The sequence below is a fragment of the Pleurotus ostreatus genome (genome assembly GCF_014466165.1).
Source record: "Pleurotus ostreatus strain PC9 chromosome Unknown scaffold_10, whole genome shotgun sequence".
Lineage (NCBI taxonomy): Eukaryota > Fungi > Basidiomycota > Agaricomycetes > Agaricales > Pleurotaceae > Pleurotus > Pleurotus ostreatus.
Window position 1 is genome coordinate 689,334 of NW_023503165.1, and position 17,113 is coordinate 706,446.

The 17,113-nt window shown below is 51.9% G+C and overlaps 8 protein-coding genes and 1 non-coding gene across 9 annotated transcripts; 4 read left to right on the forward strand and 5 right to left on the reverse strand.

The window, feature by feature from the left end:
* Positions 1–14: 14 nt before the first annotated feature.
* Positions 15–100, reverse strand: PC9H_001970. The gene has a single exon. It is a non-coding gene; the product is annotated as a tRNA-Gly (tRNA).
* An 88-nt stretch (positions 101–188) lies between these two features.
* PC9H_001971 (uncharacterized protein) lies at positions 189–1,639 on the forward strand (the record flags this gene model as incomplete). The annotated part of the gene is made up of 5 exons (XM_036771615.1): positions 189–223; positions 595–829; positions 856–1,201; positions 1,261–1,379; positions 1,403–1,639. 5 exons carry the CDS (start codon positions 189–191, stop codon positions 1,637–1,639), a joined length of 972 nt encoding a protein of 323 aa, XP_036626236.1.
* Positions 1,640–2,253: 614 nt separating this feature from the next.
* On the reverse strand, positions 2,254–4,714 carry PC9H_001972 (uncharacterized protein; the record flags this gene model as incomplete). Its single annotated transcript, XM_036771616.1, has 3 exons — positions 2,254–3,207; positions 3,264–4,441; positions 4,489–4,714. The coding sequence occupies 3 exons, from the start codon at positions 4,712–4,714 to the stop codon at positions 2,254–2,256; spliced, it is 2,358 nt and encodes a 785-aa protein (XP_036626237.1).
* Positions 4,715–5,644: 930 nt separating this feature from the next.
* On the reverse strand, positions 5,645–6,043 carry PC9H_001973 (uncharacterized protein; the record flags this gene model as incomplete). The annotated part of the gene is made up of 1 exon (XM_036771617.1): positions 5,645–6,043. The coding sequence occupies one exon, from the start codon at positions 6,041–6,043 to the stop codon at positions 5,645–5,647; it is 399 nt and encodes a 132-aa protein (XP_036626238.1).
* A 225-nt stretch (positions 6,044–6,268) lies between these two features.
* SEC61_1 (translocon subunit) lies at positions 6,269–7,996 on the forward strand (the record flags this gene model as incomplete). Its single annotated transcript, XM_036771618.1, has 6 exons — positions 6,269–6,278; positions 6,344–6,691; positions 6,746–7,368; positions 7,423–7,638; positions 7,701–7,872; positions 7,932–7,996. 6 exons carry the CDS (start codon positions 6,269–6,271, stop codon positions 7,994–7,996), a joined length of 1,434 nt encoding a protein of 477 aa, XP_036626239.1.
* Positions 7,997–8,681: 685 nt separating this feature from the next.
* Positions 8,682–9,479, reverse strand: PC9H_001975 (uncharacterized protein; the record flags this gene model as incomplete). Its single annotated transcript, XM_036771619.1, has 5 exons — positions 8,682–8,960; positions 9,050–9,134; positions 9,189–9,226; positions 9,281–9,351; positions 9,407–9,479. 5 exons carry the CDS (start codon positions 9,477–9,479, stop codon positions 8,682–8,684), a joined length of 546 nt encoding a protein of 181 aa, XP_036626240.1.
* A 1,702-nt stretch (positions 9,480–11,181) lies between these two features.
* PC9H_001976 (uncharacterized protein) lies at positions 11,182–11,544 on the forward strand (the record flags this gene model as incomplete). The annotated part of the gene is made up of 3 exons (XM_036771620.1): positions 11,182–11,228; positions 11,282–11,335; positions 11,394–11,544. 3 exons carry the CDS (start codon positions 11,182–11,184, stop codon positions 11,542–11,544), a joined length of 252 nt encoding a protein of 83 aa, XP_036626241.1.
* Positions 11,545–11,914: 370 nt separating this feature from the next.
* Positions 11,915–13,199, forward strand: PC9H_001977 (uncharacterized protein; the record flags this gene model as incomplete). Its single annotated transcript, XM_036771621.1, has 5 exons — positions 11,915–11,990; positions 12,043–12,082; positions 12,137–12,821; positions 12,877–13,024; positions 13,078–13,199. The coding sequence occupies 5 exons, from the start codon at positions 11,915–11,917 to the stop codon at positions 13,197–13,199; spliced, it is 1,071 nt and encodes a 356-aa protein (XP_036626242.1).
* Positions 13,200–13,275: 76 nt separating this feature from the next.
* On the reverse strand, positions 13,276–16,988 carry PC9H_001978 (uncharacterized protein; the record flags this gene model as incomplete). Its single annotated transcript, XM_036771622.1, has 19 exons — positions 13,276–13,557; positions 13,610–13,714; positions 13,770–14,065; positions 14,124–14,189; positions 14,268–14,363; positions 14,450–14,558; positions 14,624–14,701; positions 14,755–14,771; positions 14,840–14,894; positions 14,947–14,952; positions 15,023–15,100; positions 15,157–15,242; positions 15,302–15,778; positions 15,835–16,097; positions 16,154–16,289; positions 16,345–16,380; positions 16,444–16,549; positions 16,604–16,686; positions 16,748–16,988. 19 exons carry the CDS (start codon positions 16,986–16,988, stop codon positions 13,276–13,278), a joined length of 2,616 nt encoding a protein of 871 aa, XP_036626243.1.
* Positions 16,989–17,113: the final 125 nt, after the last annotated feature.

Here is a 17,113-nt window from a genome sequence, read left to right on the forward strand (position 1 = left end):
CAAGAAAAATCTAGTGCATCAAGCGAGAATCGAACTCGCGGCGGGTCGAAACGACCATTACCAGTGGCAACGACCCAGGTTACCACTACCCCATTGATGCTTGTCCATTAAGTATGGAGTAGACACTCATATTGGTGTCAAACAAGGGCTTACATACTTCCAAGTTCGGGAAAGCGCTTGTCGCAAACATGGTAATAGTACAGAGTACAGAGGTTGTACAAAGGTGGGTTCTATTAGTTGGAGGCTAATGGGCAGTACACGTTTATGGATGTTTGCTGATACAGAAGGGAAGGTACGTTGGTTGCATTGTGCCTTTTGCCTGCTTCCGTGACCTACCCGGTCGACATGCTCTGGCTCGACTTGAGAGAGCGAGCCTCAGGCTCATCGTCTCCTACCAGCCAAGCTCTCCGAGGCTACTCTTCACTTCCTGCCAGAGTACAGTCTCCGTTACAATACCTTCATTGCCACACCGCGCCTTTTCTGCCATAAAGGCGCCTCAGGACGATTCTCTTTAAGTATACATCAGGACGTTGGTTGTAAGTCTTCTCGTCATCCCAGCAGATGGATCTCTGACTCATCATCTCTGTCCCTCAGCTACAATGACATTCTTCGTCACAAGGAGCGGAAGGTCACTTTCGACGTCGACGGGCTGTGTCGACTTGCAGCTGAGTCCGTGAACCAAAGTCTTACAGATGTCGTCAGCTTGTCCAAGCTTGCGGAGGGCGGTTTCAACCGCACCTTTGTCGTCACTCTACGCGACGGTCGGCAGGTGGTCGCCCGTATTCCCTACCCTGTAACGGCCCCAGACTACTACGCCGTTGCCAGTGAGGTGGCTACTATCTGCGGTCCTGCGAGATCCCTGCTCCAAAGATTTACAGGTATTCAACCGACTCGGACAACCCCGCTGGAACGCCGTATATTCTTATGGACTTTGTTCAAGGCTCGAAACTCAGCGACGTCTGGCCCAGTCTCAGCGACCATGAGGTTATTTCCATCATCCACCAGCTCACTCAGCTCGAATCACAAATGATGTCGCTATCATTCCCCGCTGGCGGGAGCCTTTACTTTACCAGAGACATCGAGAAGGTCGCCCCGGGGCTGGGCATACCGCTGGAGGACAACCGTTTCTGCGTTGGCCCAGACACGAAGCTGGCGTTGTGGTATGGAAGAAGAACACACCTGGACGTCAATAGAGGACCGTGTATGCCATTTTCTGCCTCTTCGTATCAATATGCCCTCGAACTAATTTAACGACTATAGATCATAGCGCCGAAGAAGCCCTTGCAGCGGCAGCGCACAAGGAGATCGCTTACCTGAAGCAGTTCGGACAACCGCTGAAGGCCAGCAGGGGCTTCGAACTCTTACAGTCCATGGGCGGCGTTGGGGCTGGGTGACGGCTGAGGACTACGAGTCTGCAGTAGCTTTCTTCAAGGGATGGAAGGAGAAGGCGTTGGCGGAGGCCGAGTCAGTGGAGGAACGGGACGAGATCATGGCTCACTGGCCGTGGGACGACATGGACGAAGAGATATATAACCAGCCGTCTTCGTCCTGCTGTATGATACTCGCCGGCATCACGCCCAACTCCACCAACCATATGTCCCAACCGGTAATCGTTGACAAGGTCAATAAAACCTGGTAATAGCCTCACCGAGGACGGGGTGTGTCCGTTCATTCCACGGAGGCCAGTAGCTGAGATGTCGCGGCGGAGTGAAGAGACGGTCTGCTGAGATGACCGCCATGTATAATAATAAATGTAGTCAACGTTTCGACGGTGACCAGTACTAATACCACGGAGCCAGGACACAAGGCCTTGGGTGAGGCGAAGTAATTATAATGCACATGAAGAAACCTATAAACGGCGCACTCTAACAAAGCCGCAGGCATACAGCTTGAAGGCCCCAAAGCTCGCAGTGTTAAGACATTAAGACATTAGCGGAGCGTCAAACGTTAAGGATGGATGGATGGTATAACGTTCGGTGTCGTCGACAGGGGAGATAAATTATTATAAGTAACATTTAGATGTGTTGTCTACTTGGCCGTCGCGGTGCTGTTGAATGAGAGGTATAATTCGGCAATGGGTGAAGCGGATGAGGAATGAAGGGTCGAGGGTGGGGGACAAGCAAGTAGACGAACTTGCGACCGAAGCGTTTCATAACGTCGCTGACGAGCTTGCACGCAAACCCCGATGGTACGCAAGCCGACGCGACGCTGACTCTCAATGGCGCCATACATGGCAGTCAAAACCCTCTTCGACTACGCGCTACGCCCTTCTTCTGGTACGGCCTCCGCAGCTCCCTCCTCAACACGCCCAAGGTCCGCTATCGAGCTCCAATCTGCATCTGCTGCCCCCGCCGGTCCCTGGCCCTCGGCCAGCGGGACCAATGCCTCCGGCCCTGCGCGAGCGTCCGCGTCATCCACATTACTCGAGCTCGCCTCAGGGCTCCGTGTCCCTGTACTGCGCACGGCCTGCCCAAAACCCGAAAGTGAAGGAAACGTGAACTCCCCGCTCTCTTTCTGCCCACCGTCATCTACAACCTGCTGCGAGCCGCTTCGCCGTATGCTGTCCGGTCGCTTGAGGATGGCGTCCGCAAGAACTGTATTCAGTTCTTCCTCCGCCCTTCCCTCAGCTTCCCTCTGCTGCGACTGACCGCCTGCCTCTATCCAGTCGTCTATTTCACTGCCTTGCCAGAAACGTGCCCGCTGGCGACCTCGATTATACGCAGACTGCGAGGGGGAACCCGGGGCACCAAGGTCGGGCGACATGGAACCAACAGACGACCTTCCGGATCTAGAAGGGCCACCAGCGGCGTTTGGTTGATTGCCAGCGTATGGGAACAGAACGGAGAATAGGCTAGATGATGGGGGCGCAGAGGGGGGCGGTTGATTTGGGTGACCTGGAGTGGGAGGTGAAGACATGGCTGGATACGGGAACATATGCGAATGCGTGGATTGCGACAACGGTGATGGCATCGGTGAAAGCATGATGTTGCCTTGGACATGAGGGGCTACGTTAAGCCGAGTGGGAGAGGGTGCAGGCGAGGGCGTGTTCGACATCCGGAGATGAGGAGATTTTCCGTTCATGTTGGGGAGTTGGAGATGGTGACCAGGCGGAAGAGGCGGAGGAGGGTGGCCTTGTGGTGACATCGACGCGTACAAAGCTGTATAGGCTTGCAGATGATGCGTCAGGTGCAGTATTTGATTTTGGAACTGCAACAAGAATAGATTAACAACTAGCGCAACACGCGCAACACACCAGCACTTACCTCGGCTTCCCTTTGCCGCCATGTTACACTCTCCCACCGCAATGCATCCAGGTCCTTTGTTCGTTTCTCCATTTCCAGCCGCATCTTGTCCTCCCTCAGCCGTGCGGCCTCCAATGCCCCCCGGAGCGACGCAATCTGCGTTTGAGCGGATAAAGAAGGAGGGGGGGTGTTATTCCCAGACTGCGAAGATGGTGTGGGTGTCCGATGCGGAGTGTGCCCATGCCGAGGATTCCTCGAATGTCCCGCAGAACCAATTGAATTACCTACCAGCAACTCGTTATTTAAGTTTCCTGGCCCGGTGCCTCCTTTCCCATGAATGTGCTCGGTGGGACCAAGTGCCGAAACTTTGGGACTCGGCGACGATGGCTGGCAAAATGAATTCGTGGAGTTGAGCGTTGGAAAACTGAGGGGCACGCCATCATCTTCAGCATTAGAAACCGAAGAGGAAGTGAGAGACACGGATGATAAGGATGATGGAGGCGAACACGACGGAGATGGTTCGAATGATGATCCACTCGCGAACATTGGCTCTAGCAGGGGAGAAGCACTCTGCTTAGAGAATCTCGGAGGCTTGTGGTGCGCCGTCGAGTCAACGCTTGGCGCACTGGGCGATGTTTGAAGCGCTTGGTCTGGCTCTGGAGCGTCGCCATTGGTCGAAGGCACAGTGGCGCGGGGTGTAGTCGCCGCGAATGCTGAAGGAGGGGTAGGAGTCGCCGCCGATTCTGGTACCGGAGAGTCCCCAGGCAGTGGATCAGTGCTAATTGCGTGAAGGCGCGTGATTGGCTCGAAATTAGACTGCTGGAAAGTGTGTGGCCCGTCGTCCAATGTGTCTCCGCTTACCGTACAACGCTGGGGTGTGATCGCGATTGTGGCGCTTCTGTGCGAAGACGTAGTCGAGGCCGACCTCGAAGACGTAGTAGAGCGTGATTTTGCGACGGAGGCGTCCCTCGAGCGCCCAGGCGTGGATGAGGTCGCGGTCAAGTCGTCGGCAAACTCGATGTCAGACGCAGTAGATGATGGGACACTCGTATCTCCAGCCGCTTGGGAGAGTTTGAGAAGCAGCTTATTCCCCTTCTTGCTGCCCTTCATAATTTCTTTCACGGGGTCTTTTCCCCGCCGTCGACGTTCTTTCGTTCGGGGCGTTTTCGAGTCTCTTGAATCGCTGTGCGTGGCAGAGTCTGAAGCGCTGCATTAGAATACATTAACTTGAGAATCGCATACGCACATTGAATGTTCCTTTCCTCCCCGTGCTCCCTAGCTTCGACCTGCGTGGCGCTGATGCTTTCCACACCCATTCCGGTCGAGTTTGGCAGTGGCGATGTTCTGCACTTTGCGCGCACGTATAGGGCAGAGCCTGTAGCCAGCAAAATGGTTGTAAGGGCAGCGAAGGCCGTCGTAGTAGAGCCTGGAAGTGACCCAGCGCTGGCGCCACCCTGCTCCCCGCTGTCCATGTCGACCTGGGCGACGTATGCAACGATCCAAAGAACAAGACGAAAGTACGAGGAGGGAAGAAGATAAATAAATTAGGAATCAATTGTGCCTTTCCGATCGAGATATCTAGTATTTGAACTCAGACGGCGGCAATTGAAGCTCCGAATGACTTATACCTATATTAGAAAATCTATTTCTGTATATACGAAGCTTTTCGGTGATCTCGGTGTCATTAACCCAAGGCCGTGTGAACTCTGTTAAGTCATGTTGTTAAGTCGAGTTGTCTAACTTCTCGCTAACGAGCAACGTTAGCGACATCAACCATGATTCGAGCTGGTGAATGATAGAGATGATGCCCTGGTCGCTGAGACGGGGTCACACATCACTGAGCTTTGAGCCTTGAACAAAGTCCCAGGTCGGCTGAATACCCGTAAATTTCTGGAGCAGGGATCCCACAGGACCGCAGGTGCTCGATAGTAGCCACCTCACTGGCAACGGTGTAGTGGTCAGGAACCGTTACGCCGTAGGGAATGCAGGTGAACATCTGCCGACTGCCGTGGGGTTGGAAAGCTGCTGATGATTTCTATAAGACTTTGTCGGTTGCAAGTCGACACCTTCCCTTCTGTACCAGGAAGTACGCCGTCCACCTTGAAGTCACCTCCATGAAATTGCCAACGTCGATATGCACAGGTGAGCTTGCATTTATCTCCCAACCGCTGTACTCAACTCGAACCAGCCCGTTCGCTGCAGAGGAACCAACGGCTAAACGAAGCTTGGAGCGTATTCAGAAAACGAGGCAAGGGGGAACGGAGAGAAGGAAATGCGAATAGAGATGCAAACAGTGTGACAATACGAGAGACGAATAGAGAAATGCAAATGGTACGTCGTCTCGAACCCTCGCAAGTGGACGAACGAACGTGAACTCACTTCCGTCGCTCGAACCTACCTCATTATTCATCAACCCTATACCATGCAGGCCGCACATCGCCCATGCCCAAAAACCGGACCAAACTATCCAAAGCCTCCGGGGAGGTCTTTGCGATTGCCGCTTCCAACTCTTTCGAGCCATTGTCGGCTAGGACCAGCATATATCGCAATCCATTCTTGGTCCTGACAAGGTGGGTTTTCCAACGGGAGAGGAATAAGCCGTCAATTGTAATCATGCAAACAAGGGGTAGTTTTTGAGTGGCAATATTCATTGCGACTTGACGTTGGGATTCGTTCGTGTGGTTGAAGTGTGGGTTGACGTGGTCGCGCATAATGAGGCCAAAACGGGTGAGACACTCGTCCGTGAGTACGAGGCCATAGGCTCGTGTAGGAGCGGGTGCGGAAGGAGGACTCTTAGACATGACATGCTTGTATTGCTTTGGCTTTGCGCTGTGGGTCCATAGGCATTGCGGTGGAGGAACAAGTTAAAGTTGTGCAGACGTCGCGTGACTCGTTTTCATCACGCACTTCAACCAGAATACCCACGAGTTGCACCATATCACGTGGTCGACTGCCACGTCGGTAGGGCAATGGTTTCATTGAAATTCGCTGGCTGAATATCTTGTTTCTGTACTCTCTCCTTCACCATGAGCGGCTGTGAGTATTCCTTTCGTTGCTGTCGTCCTCGTTGTTGGGCACGTTGAGCTCACTGTTTCCTGTAGTCCGCTTCCTCAATCTCGTCCGTCCATTCCTTCCAATCCTTCCCGAGGTCTCGTCGCCAGAGCGCAAAGTCCCCTTCAACCAAAAAATCCTATGGACTGCCGTCACGCTCCTAATTTTCCTTGTCTGCTCGCAAGTACCATTGTATGGTATCATGTCCTCTGATTCATCGGACCCTCTATACTGGATGCGTGTCATCCTTGCGTCAAATCGTGGAACTCTCATGGAACTCGGTATTTCGCCAATCGTCACTTCTGGCATGATCATGCAACTCCTTGCGGGTGCAAATTTGATTGATGTGGATTTCTCGCTGAAAGAGGACAGGGCCCTTTTTTCTGGTGCTCAAAAGCGTACGCTCCGCCGTATTTTGTGCTTTTTTCGCGAATGTTGACACGATTTTCTAGTCTTCGCTTTGATCATTTCCCTTGGCCAGGCGACCGTGTACGTGTTGACCGGGCTTTACGGCCAGCCGAGGGACCTCGGTGCAGGTGTTTGCTTGTTGCTCATCATTCAACTCGTGTCTGCGGCCCTTATCGTCATCCTCCTCGATGAGCTCCTTCAAAAGGGCTACGGTCTCGGCTCAGGTATCTCGCTTTTCATTGCCACGAATATCTGCGAGTCCATTGTATGGAAAGCATTTTCCCCCACCACCATTAATACCGGCCGTGGTCCTGAGTTTGAAGGAGCTATTGTTGCCCTCTTCCATCTCCTCTTCTCCTGGAACGACAAAGGCCGTGCGCTCAGAGAGGCATTCTGGCGGGACAGACTCCCTAACGTCATGAATCTCATTGCCACGATTGTTATCTTCGCCGTCGTGATTTATCTCCAGGGCTTCCGCCTCGAGATCCCCGTCAAGTCCAACAAATTCCGAGGTCAACGCGGTTCCTACCCCGTCAAGCTCTTCTACACCTCAAACATGCCCATCATGCTCGAGTCCGCACTCACCTCCAACGTCTTCATTGTTTCTCAAATGCTCGCAACCCGCTTCCCTGATAATCTCTTCGTTCGTCTGCTTGGTGTTTGGGAGGTATGTTTGAAAATTACGCGCTCTTACTTGAATCTCACGCTACAAACTTTACAGCCCATGGAAGACTCCCCTCAACTCGCTGCCACCTCTGGTATCGCGTACTACATGTCCCCTCCTCACACCATGAAGGAAGCCATTCTGGACCCAATCCACACAGCGATCTACATTATTTTCATCTCCACCACTTGCGCACTTTTCTCCAAGACGTGGATTGAAGTCTCCGGTTCTGGCCCTCGCGACGTTGCCAAACAACTCAAGGATCAACAAATGGTATGTCAAATGCTTCTTTACTATTCGCGTGGCCTGCTCTTACCTCGGAGTGCTTTCATCAGGTTATGGCTGGTCACCGTGAAGGCTCGATGTACAAGGAACTCAAGCGTGTCATCCCTACTGCTGCCGCCTTCGGTGGTGCTATCCTCGGGCTTCTCTCTGTAGCTGCTGATCTCCTTGGTGCCATCGGCTCCGGCACTGGTATTCTCATGGCCGTTACTATTATCTACAGCTGTAAGTCTTCGCGCCCACTCTTCCGTGCCGCATATACTGACATTCCTTCTTCCTTGCAGACTGGGAAATCGGCATGCGCGAATCAGGAGGACCAGAAATGGCTGCCCTCGGGGACTTGCTATAAATTGGCAATAGCTCTTCAAGCCCGCATCCTCCTCCTCCCTCCCTTCCCCGCTCCCGCCCCCGTTTATTGTATGATCCCTTCCTACTTTGCTTCCTTCCCCTGGAGTGCGGTGTATTGGAGGATATTATGTGGCCGATGTTGACAAGGGCACGTTACATTGGCTTGAATACCTAACTAACGCAAAAATGACCACGTTTCCGTGTACCTTGGCTGGCATGCTTATTTATGGGATGTGGACGAGTCCACTAGTTTAGTCTTTGTGGATATCTAGGCCCGGTGTTGGATCATCTACGTGCTGAGAGTCGCGAACTGCTGCAAGGGTGTGTCAGATGTGTTTCCCGAGCCCCTCGACCACGTCAGCAACGCCCCGTAACGCGTCAACCTGTTCAAAGGAGGCCTGTCCTGACTGGCTCCTTTTGAGATGCGGATTCTTTACGAGTGACCTCGCCACTCGCACTCATCTATTCGTTACTTTTGAATCCTTGAGCCTTCGGTTCAGTGACTGCCTGAACAGATTACATATTTCTACTATATAAGTTGTGCTGAACTACGGGGTGAGTTAATCAGGATGTGGATATTCCACTGGCAAAAGCGTTGGCTCCCTGCTTCTGCTTTTGCTGGGCAAGGAGGCGTCTGTAATGCCAGTGCTGAGCAACCTCTCTGAAAGCCAGATAGTACAGGGAACTCACTGTCTCGCCGCCAAGATCATCTGAGCTTTACGCTCTCTGAGGCTCGCTTCGCGCTTCTCCGGCGTGTCCTCCCAAACAGCCTTCCCCCCGATCTCCTGCTCCGACACGGGAGGGTCGTCGGGTTTCTGGTTCGCCACTCGGTCCTGGAGGCTATAGCGACTTATGAGACTTTCTTGTGGCTGCTTCGACGTCGAAGCGGCGGTATTCCGTGTGGCTGGTCGGGCGGGCGCGGGGTTCTGCGTTCGCGGGTATAGAGTGTAGTAGGCTGGCGGGGGCTAAGAACAACCAAGAAACGGCGTCGCGTAGGTGGTATATAGAGTGTGCGTAAGCCCTAGCCGGATCGAGTGAGCAGCAGAGCACGTACAGCCTCCAAGAAACCCTTCTCAAGGATCTTATTGGTTGTGAGTTCGACATTTCCGGTCCTCAAAAGGTCGTAGCGGATGTTATCTCTGGAAAAGGTGGCCATGAGCCATGGAGAAATCGCGGAAGAAATGTACACTTACGGTGGTATATCCGGGAACATTGCAGATACCGTGTCCACCTTTCGAGTCGGTCAATTGAGTAGGTAGTAAGTCAGCATGCAATAGTCGCGCACCATATCCTGGGTGGCATTCTTCGGTCTGAAGCCAAGGGTATCGGCCGCAGTCCTGTCCGGAGTTCCACTACCTGTTCAGAGAGCGGTTAAATACATTCTCTTGGGCCCGAGCCGACTGAAACGCACTTGAGGATGTCACCCACTTGAACAGGAAGACAATTACTGCGAAAGCGACGATAACGTTGGCGACTTCTCCCATTTTTGCCGTTCAGTGTTGTCGCTGTCCGGAACGACCACCGTTCAGTGGGTTTAGGAAGCACAATAAATGTCACGGGACGCAATAAGGGGCTAGGAGAACTGGGGGTGCTGAAGTTGGTTGCACCCCGGAACTACTCTCAAATATTCTCGATGGCACTGGTCGGTGCTTGGCTGCCTCTCTCTGGCTTCCATTGTTTTACCCAAGGATTATGAACGAAATTAAACGGTTGTATCGGCAGAAGTTCTCTACGCTCCATCGATTGGTGCTCAGGCTCGTAGAAGGTGTGGTGTGCAGGATAAGCTGGTTTGTGTATCATTGGGTGCATACGTTGGGTTCTTGGGATGTTCAGCCATATAGTCAGGCAGGATACATCATGGCCAGGCGATTTATCGGGCGGGCTGCTCAAGGAATTTGTCAAGTCCACCCCAAACAAGAGGCTACCATCTCGGATCGAAGCGTCCGAATCCGCCAAAGGTATGCGCGAGCCGAGATGCACGGGCGGATTGTAGGCAACTAAGGGACACAAAGGCAACCCACGAAGATGTAGGAAACCTTATAAAATTTAGCCACGAGCTCTCCGCTTTCGAATGCAGAAGTTCCGCCTGAAGAGGGCCGTACCTAGCACGCGCCGCAGATGAAAACTTCCACTGCCCGTGGTCACTCTAGGTTTCCGGCCCTTCACCCTCCTTGTTCACAACAATCGGTGGACAGGAGCTGACAGGAGTCAATTGAGGGTCTGGATCCGTAGAGCAGTACATTGTCTTTGCTAGCTATACGGATGGGAATGGCCGTATCGTGCCTCGTCGCTGATGAACAGAAGCACAGAAGCATGGTAAGAACGAAGGTTGCAGACGTTGATTGGATCGCGACTCTCTTCCGCATTACAATCAGCTTCGTTCGGACCCAGGAACTGTGGGACTCCGTCAGTTCGACGCATCTGACATATTCCGCGGCGACCTTCGTGCGTAGTATCTGGCAAGGAGTCCATTTTACATATACACCAATAGGCGCTAGACGCAGACTAGGTATGGAACGCACTTTATCCCGCCTTCTTGAGAGGAAGACGGAAGACAAGCAACAATCGCGGCGGTGTTGGAGTTGACGATGTAGGATAGCCGAGGGGGACTCATCGGAACGTCTGCATAGGCTGGCTGCGAACATCGGAACGCGTTTTCTTCGAGTAGGAAGGTTGTTCTTTGGACCGTTTCGGGCACCATAAAACACGGGGAAAGAAGGAACAAACGGTGCGGTAATAACGTACGACACCCAAAGAAGTAAGTTGAACGGAGGGATCGCTTTGAGGCACTCACTATACTCAAAAGTTTCTGGCTCGCAATTTCCAAATTCTTCGGATTCTGAGCCTTGGGCTCAACAGCAAGTAGGTTATTCGCTGGACGCAGCGTATGGCTCTAGCCATCGTGATTCCAGGAACCAGACGCCTCCTGTATCGTGTTCAGGAGGGATCGCGACGAAGACGCGATGCTCGCAAGTCGGCAGGGTGAGATACACGATAGAGTGTACGGCGACAAGAGGGGAGGTCATATCTACGTCAAATGTGAGTTAAGGCGGGCATTACCTAACAGGGTGGTATACTTCCACTTTGCTGGAAGTGATCAATCTCGATACGAACGGAAATTTACCATTTCTTGAAGTAAGGAAGGAAGTACAGAGGCGCGCCGAAAGGTTTATAAACCCCAAGAGAATGAGTAGCTGGCTCACCAGAACATCTCTCATACTCTCGACCATTTAGTAGCTAGCAATTCCTCGAAACATTCATCCGTAGGCTGACCGTTGCGTCCTAGTTTCCTACATTCAACGGAATCAGACACACATCCTCGAGACAAACCACCCAACCAGTATGTCCAGCTGTGACATCCAACGTAGCCTTGGAGGTCCTAACCGCGTCTTTCGAAGCCATTATGAAGTGCTCTACCTTTCTCGCCGCCATTGCAGTGTCATTTGCCTCAGCGTCGGCTTTGAGAGTGTCGCATCGAGAGAACCAGCTGGTGAAACGAGCACCGGCCGACGTCCTTTGCTGGCCCGCTTGCGACAGCGAAGGCAATAAAAAATCCCCGCCACCAACTTGCGCCGAGGGAATGGACGCAGGGGATATTGGGGAGAATTGTTTCAAATGCTGCTACGGTAATGATCCAAACGGCCCAGTCCACAAAAAGTAAACTTCGACGCAATTTTGACGCGAAGAGGGGCATTTTAGAGGGCCTTCGGCACTGGCAAAGTCGCGTAGTTGCACTCACTATATTGTACCTGCGAGGAACCTAATGATTATAATCGGTTTATCCGTTGATTTTTCTATTTTCTTACCAATTGGACGGTTATCAAGTCAACACTTTCTTTGACGAGCTTTGATCATGGTCCCGGGCCTCTTTTAAGAAGTTAGATCATCAAGCGCCCATCACTTCCATTCACCTACCATCATGTCCGAATCCAATCTACTCTTTGATTGGGTGTCTCCCGACGATTTGAATGATGCTGTTGAAATTGAAAAGCAAGGTAGTGCAGCGTATCTCTTTACTTGAAGGTCCAATTAACACTTCCTGTGCAGGATTTCCAGAGGACGAAGCCGCCTCCATTGAGGCATTTCGGCATGCACTCCCTGTCTTACCCAAATCAACGAATTTCTAATTCTAGTGATATAGGTTTCGTCAATCGCAAGCCGGGAATCTATTTCTCGGAGGCTATCTAGTCTCCGGAGAGCAGCGACGGTTAATCGGCTATGTTTGCTCAACGCTTTCTCCAGCAACAACCTTGACGCACGAATCCATGTCTACACACGTCCCTGGATCCTCGAGTATCTGCATACACTCTATCTGCATTGCAAAGGAGCACACAAAGCAGGGCTTTGGTTCTAAACTTCTGAAGGAATATATTTCTCGATTGCAGCTAGCTGCGAAAGATCCTTCCACCTCCTACGATCGAATATTGCTTATAGCTCATGAGGAGCTACGCGGATTTTATGAAAAAGCCGGCTTCGAATGGGCGGGGGAAAGCTCTGTAAAACATGGATCTCGTCCGTGGTTTGAAATGCGAAAGATACTAGATAGTTCAAATGATGCCACTCCTTTACCTCCAGCAGATATAGCCCCACCTTTGCAAGGTCTTCCCCCCGGCTTATGGGAAGCTCTTCAAAAATCATCCACGTCACGCAACAAGCCAGTGCCCCGACCACTATCATCCTTCCCTGGAGGAATTGAAACCCTAATCCAAACCACTGATACTGGTATCTCAACCAACAAATTCGATCTCCTCTGCCCTCGACCAGGATGTGGGAGTATTATCCTGAAGCACGGAGTAGCAAAGTGGTTTGAACGCTCTAGTGTTCAGGTCAGCTAAGTTCACTGACTCGATCTTATGACGCATGGCTGGAAGTAAGCTTTAGATGGAGCCCTCTGATCAGCCCGGGAATCCTCTCTTGTCGAAGCTCCCCCCTTCGCCGCAAACAACGCACTGGTGGCTCGCCGGTCCATCCCCTATGGTGTTCGAGAATATCGGGTTCTCTCGACCAGTCGCCTCATTGCCTCCTTCTGGTATGTTCACTTCGCGCAGGAGTCGATCGACACTCTTACCCTACCGATGAAAGACACAGGGGCGAGATTGAAGTTGTTGATTTGCGGCGAGTGCGATCTCGGTCCATTAGGTTGGTGCGAGGAAGGCGGGACTGAATACTGGTTGGCCTGCTTACGTGTTGGATATCACGAATAAATGAAGAGGGAAAACGCTCGATGTACGATCAGAATACATACACTGGCTCATACCCTAGCAAGCAACATTTTACCTATCAGACACGCAGGGACCTGGTCGAACCTGGAGATGTAGAGAAGGACGCGATCTGCCTCCCTTGGTAAACGACGCGAACAGCCCGGGATCGCGCATTCTTATCGACTTTGAGCGTCGCCTTCGCCAGCCTCCCACCGGCCCACTGCATATCTACGCTTATACTACCCCTAACGCGCGCTCCTCTGATAGAACCATCCGCCCACTGTTTCGGAAGAGCGGGCAAAAGCTTGATAGTGAGAGGTGCAGAAAGTGTTGGTACGTCAGATGCTTGTATCAGAGCGTTCTGTCGTGCTCTAAGCTCGTATTTGGAAACCAAGAATAAGAACCCAGCTCACCATCACTGCACCTGTGAACCCAAAATTTGCATCGATTTGGAAGATCGACGCCGAGGAATCGTACACACTAAACAAGTTTGCCGCAAAGTTCTCATACAAGGCATACTAAGGTCGGCCGAGAATGTGAGCCAGCACAGCGTGATCTGGAGTTTCGACGCACCGTCAATTCATGATAAAACTCATCTTCATTATCCAGCTGTGCCCACATCGCGGCCCGCCACACCTTCTCCCACCCAGAATCAGCGTCCGGGCCAGTACCGTTCCCTCTGTGTATTAAACTGACAGTAGCTGCGTCTATGACTTGCTGTGTAGTATACCTCGTCTTGGTGCCATTCGCAGCAATCGGGCCTTGGATCGAGGGTGTGTATCCGCTCACGGCGTAGCCAGGATAGACACCGATGAGATGTGATAGATGCCGGTGCGTATCGGTGGGGCTATCCAAATCAACTTTCCATTCTACGAAGCATCCATGGCCGTGAGCCCATCTGAAGGGTAAAGAAACTGAAAAGCCAACCTTGCAATTGGCCCCAGGAGCCAATATGTATTCCCTTATCCATACGTGCCCGCTTATCTCGCACCTCTGCAACGTAAAGTAATAGGTAATACATATGTGAGCCAGTTAGACCCTCCACATCGTCGCAGCGTAAGGGCGACAGACCTTGTAGGAAAGCAGTATCTGTGTCCCCGGATGCTGCAAATCCTTTCTCGACCGCATTGAAAAGCTGCCAAATCAATTGCATTGCATGAGAACATCCTAGGGCATCCGGCGTTAGCGTGCAAGTAAACCATCCACAGAAATTCCATAGGCCTTGATAATTAATGGAAGGTAGGGGCACACACCTTCGGTAATAGGTGATTGTTCAGGAGAGTTGCAGGGATTCACAATGAGTGTCGAATCATTGAAACGAAGATCGGGAATCAACTTGTCCAGCTGGAACTCTGCGACGCCCTATGATTAAGACAGGAGCCGTCAGCGGAAAAGGACAATGAGCACGTAAGAATATGCAGCTGTACCTTCAGGAGCGGCCATCCTTGGGATTTCCACCACGCAACGTCATTCGTGTAGTCAAAGTGGTCCCATACGTGGATCATCTAGGACAAGACGTAGGTATACAGTTGAAGCATTAAGAATGTAGAGAACCCACCATCCAAGCTGCCGCCTCTGGCCACGCAACGCGCAAGCTCAAGTTAATACCCCGGATTGGGAGGACGGATCGGTCACATACGTACCGGGATAATTCGCCCATAGAGGACCCCCTGCCTTCATTCCGGTATGCCCGAAGACCTATGGAGGGGATCAGGCGGGTAGCACGCTCTTGACGTTGGGTGGAACTCACGTTTAACTAGAATCCAAAAGCTCAGCATACTGCTCCGTGTCTACGAAGGAAACGAAGAACTGTACATCGTACATACCTCGTTGTGTACGACCCACCCACGGGAAATATTATACAAGACCTGGGCGGTGTAGGCACCTCTGGGAGCCCAGTTTTTCTCGAAAACAACAACATAAGGCTGAGAAAGAGGGAAGATGAGCAAGGTAGGCTCACCTCCATATAATCAAATAGCGACTTCGTGAGATCTAACCCCGTACTCTCGGCGGGCCAATAGTTCATCTGTAGATTAATATTGACATCTTCCGCGCAGATGGATGAAATTTATTCGTCATTCTCCTCACAAAAATCAAAGACGCACGATAATCAGCCGACCAAGGGTTCCCGTAACCATTCGCCCACTTCCCCTGTAAATTAGCAGGCAGTACGCCTCTTGCGCTGCTCCACAACAAATACCGCCCGTAGTTGAACAGCAAATTCTCCAGATAGAGGTTTCCTCCGGAGGTGGTCCCCGGGTACGCGATCTGGTAGGCATCAATGAGGTCTGAAGTGGCTTGCGCTAGGTCACTTCGCGAGGGCCCCTGACCAAGTGTCAGTGAAAATGATTCTGAGGAGAACGTGGCCTTGAGGTCGTCGAGGTGGGCTTGGAAAAGGGCGGATGCTGGTTTGGATGCAGCTGAAAGAAGTTGCACCAGAGAAGAATGTGGGTCTGGTCCTTTGAATGAGAAACTGTGTGCCTCATCTCCTGCGTCCAGATCGAAATTCGTCCCTCCTACCCAGGTTATCCATGACTCTGTAGAATTGATAACGGTGATTGTCGCATTAAGCTTTGAGCTATCTAAACCGCGACCCCCGAGTCAGAAACAATAGCAAATATGACATACAAGTGTTTACCTGTTCCAGCAGCGGGTGTGCATATTACGCTACCATCGACCGTGCCCACCTTTGCAAGTATCTCATATGCCATCCCGGGGGCAGCCACAAGACCCGTCAACTGAAGCGTCGACGAGTCTAAGCATGTCACCGACGGTGCAGGAAGCCCGTCTGTTACTAGTGAGAGCGGGCAGAAGGCGTAGGTAATGGCTGGCAGTGTCGTCCGAGACGTTGTAAATGTGCGCTGCGTGCACGACTGAGTGGGATGGGCGCAGAACGATTCACTGAAAGCAGGAAGAGTTTACACAGGGCCTAATGGTAAAGTTGGAGGAATGCTGACCGTGAAATCGACTGGCTTCCTTGTGTCCAACTGGTACGGGCGACAGCCTCATCGAGGTCAAGCCACCGAAAATAATTTGATACGGAACCCGTTACGTTCATTGTGGTGATAAGATTTCCAGCGGAGGCATAAGAGCCTTGGAATCCATAAGTCAGACTACAACCGCGAATCAAGAAGGAATAGGTACACACCGTATGCACCTGCATCCACTGCAAGCAGGCCAGTATCTTCAAAGTCAAGTTCCAATCCATTAGTGACGGGTTTTGACTACCCTAGTCGCCTAGCCTTACCGCCTGTTTGACCGTTTGGACTCTGAAAGATAGCCTGTCTGACTCTCAGCAAAGATTGGTGCACCGCGGCCTGCTCAGATTGCTGATGATTTCCGCCATTGTAAGCCTTTCCATGTACAGTTTTAGCTCGTCAAATATATAAGTGAATGAAACCGCGTACAGGATCTGAGAACGGGCCGCCTGACCATAGAGATTCTATGTTCAGTTGGGTGACCTCTTGGGACGTTCCTCCTGGAACCATCGCTGCCGCATCGAGTACGAGATTAGTACAAGCTCGCAACAGATGACTTGTACGATTCCTTGCCTGCTATATATCCATTCCCAATTGGAAGCAATTCTGTAACCCAATTGCTGCCTGGCTTGTCGTACCACAGTCCATTGCCCGAAGCAGGAAATCCCGGAGGAGCCGAGTTTGCTGTGTGTACTGCGATACCCAAGGTCAAGGCGAGCACCCGTAGGATGTAGGACGCTGTCATGCACGCCATGTCGACTGGCAAGGAGAGCAGATAGTGCGATGTTGCTTTCAAAACATCGGCGAAGTGCATCTTATATCTTCCGTATGTGACGGCGTAGCCGAAGCATCATTCGAGGTGGCATGCACGTTCAGTTCGCGATATCCGAGAAGAGGTGACACGCGAGATCGACGTAGAAGAATGAAGCACACGGGCAA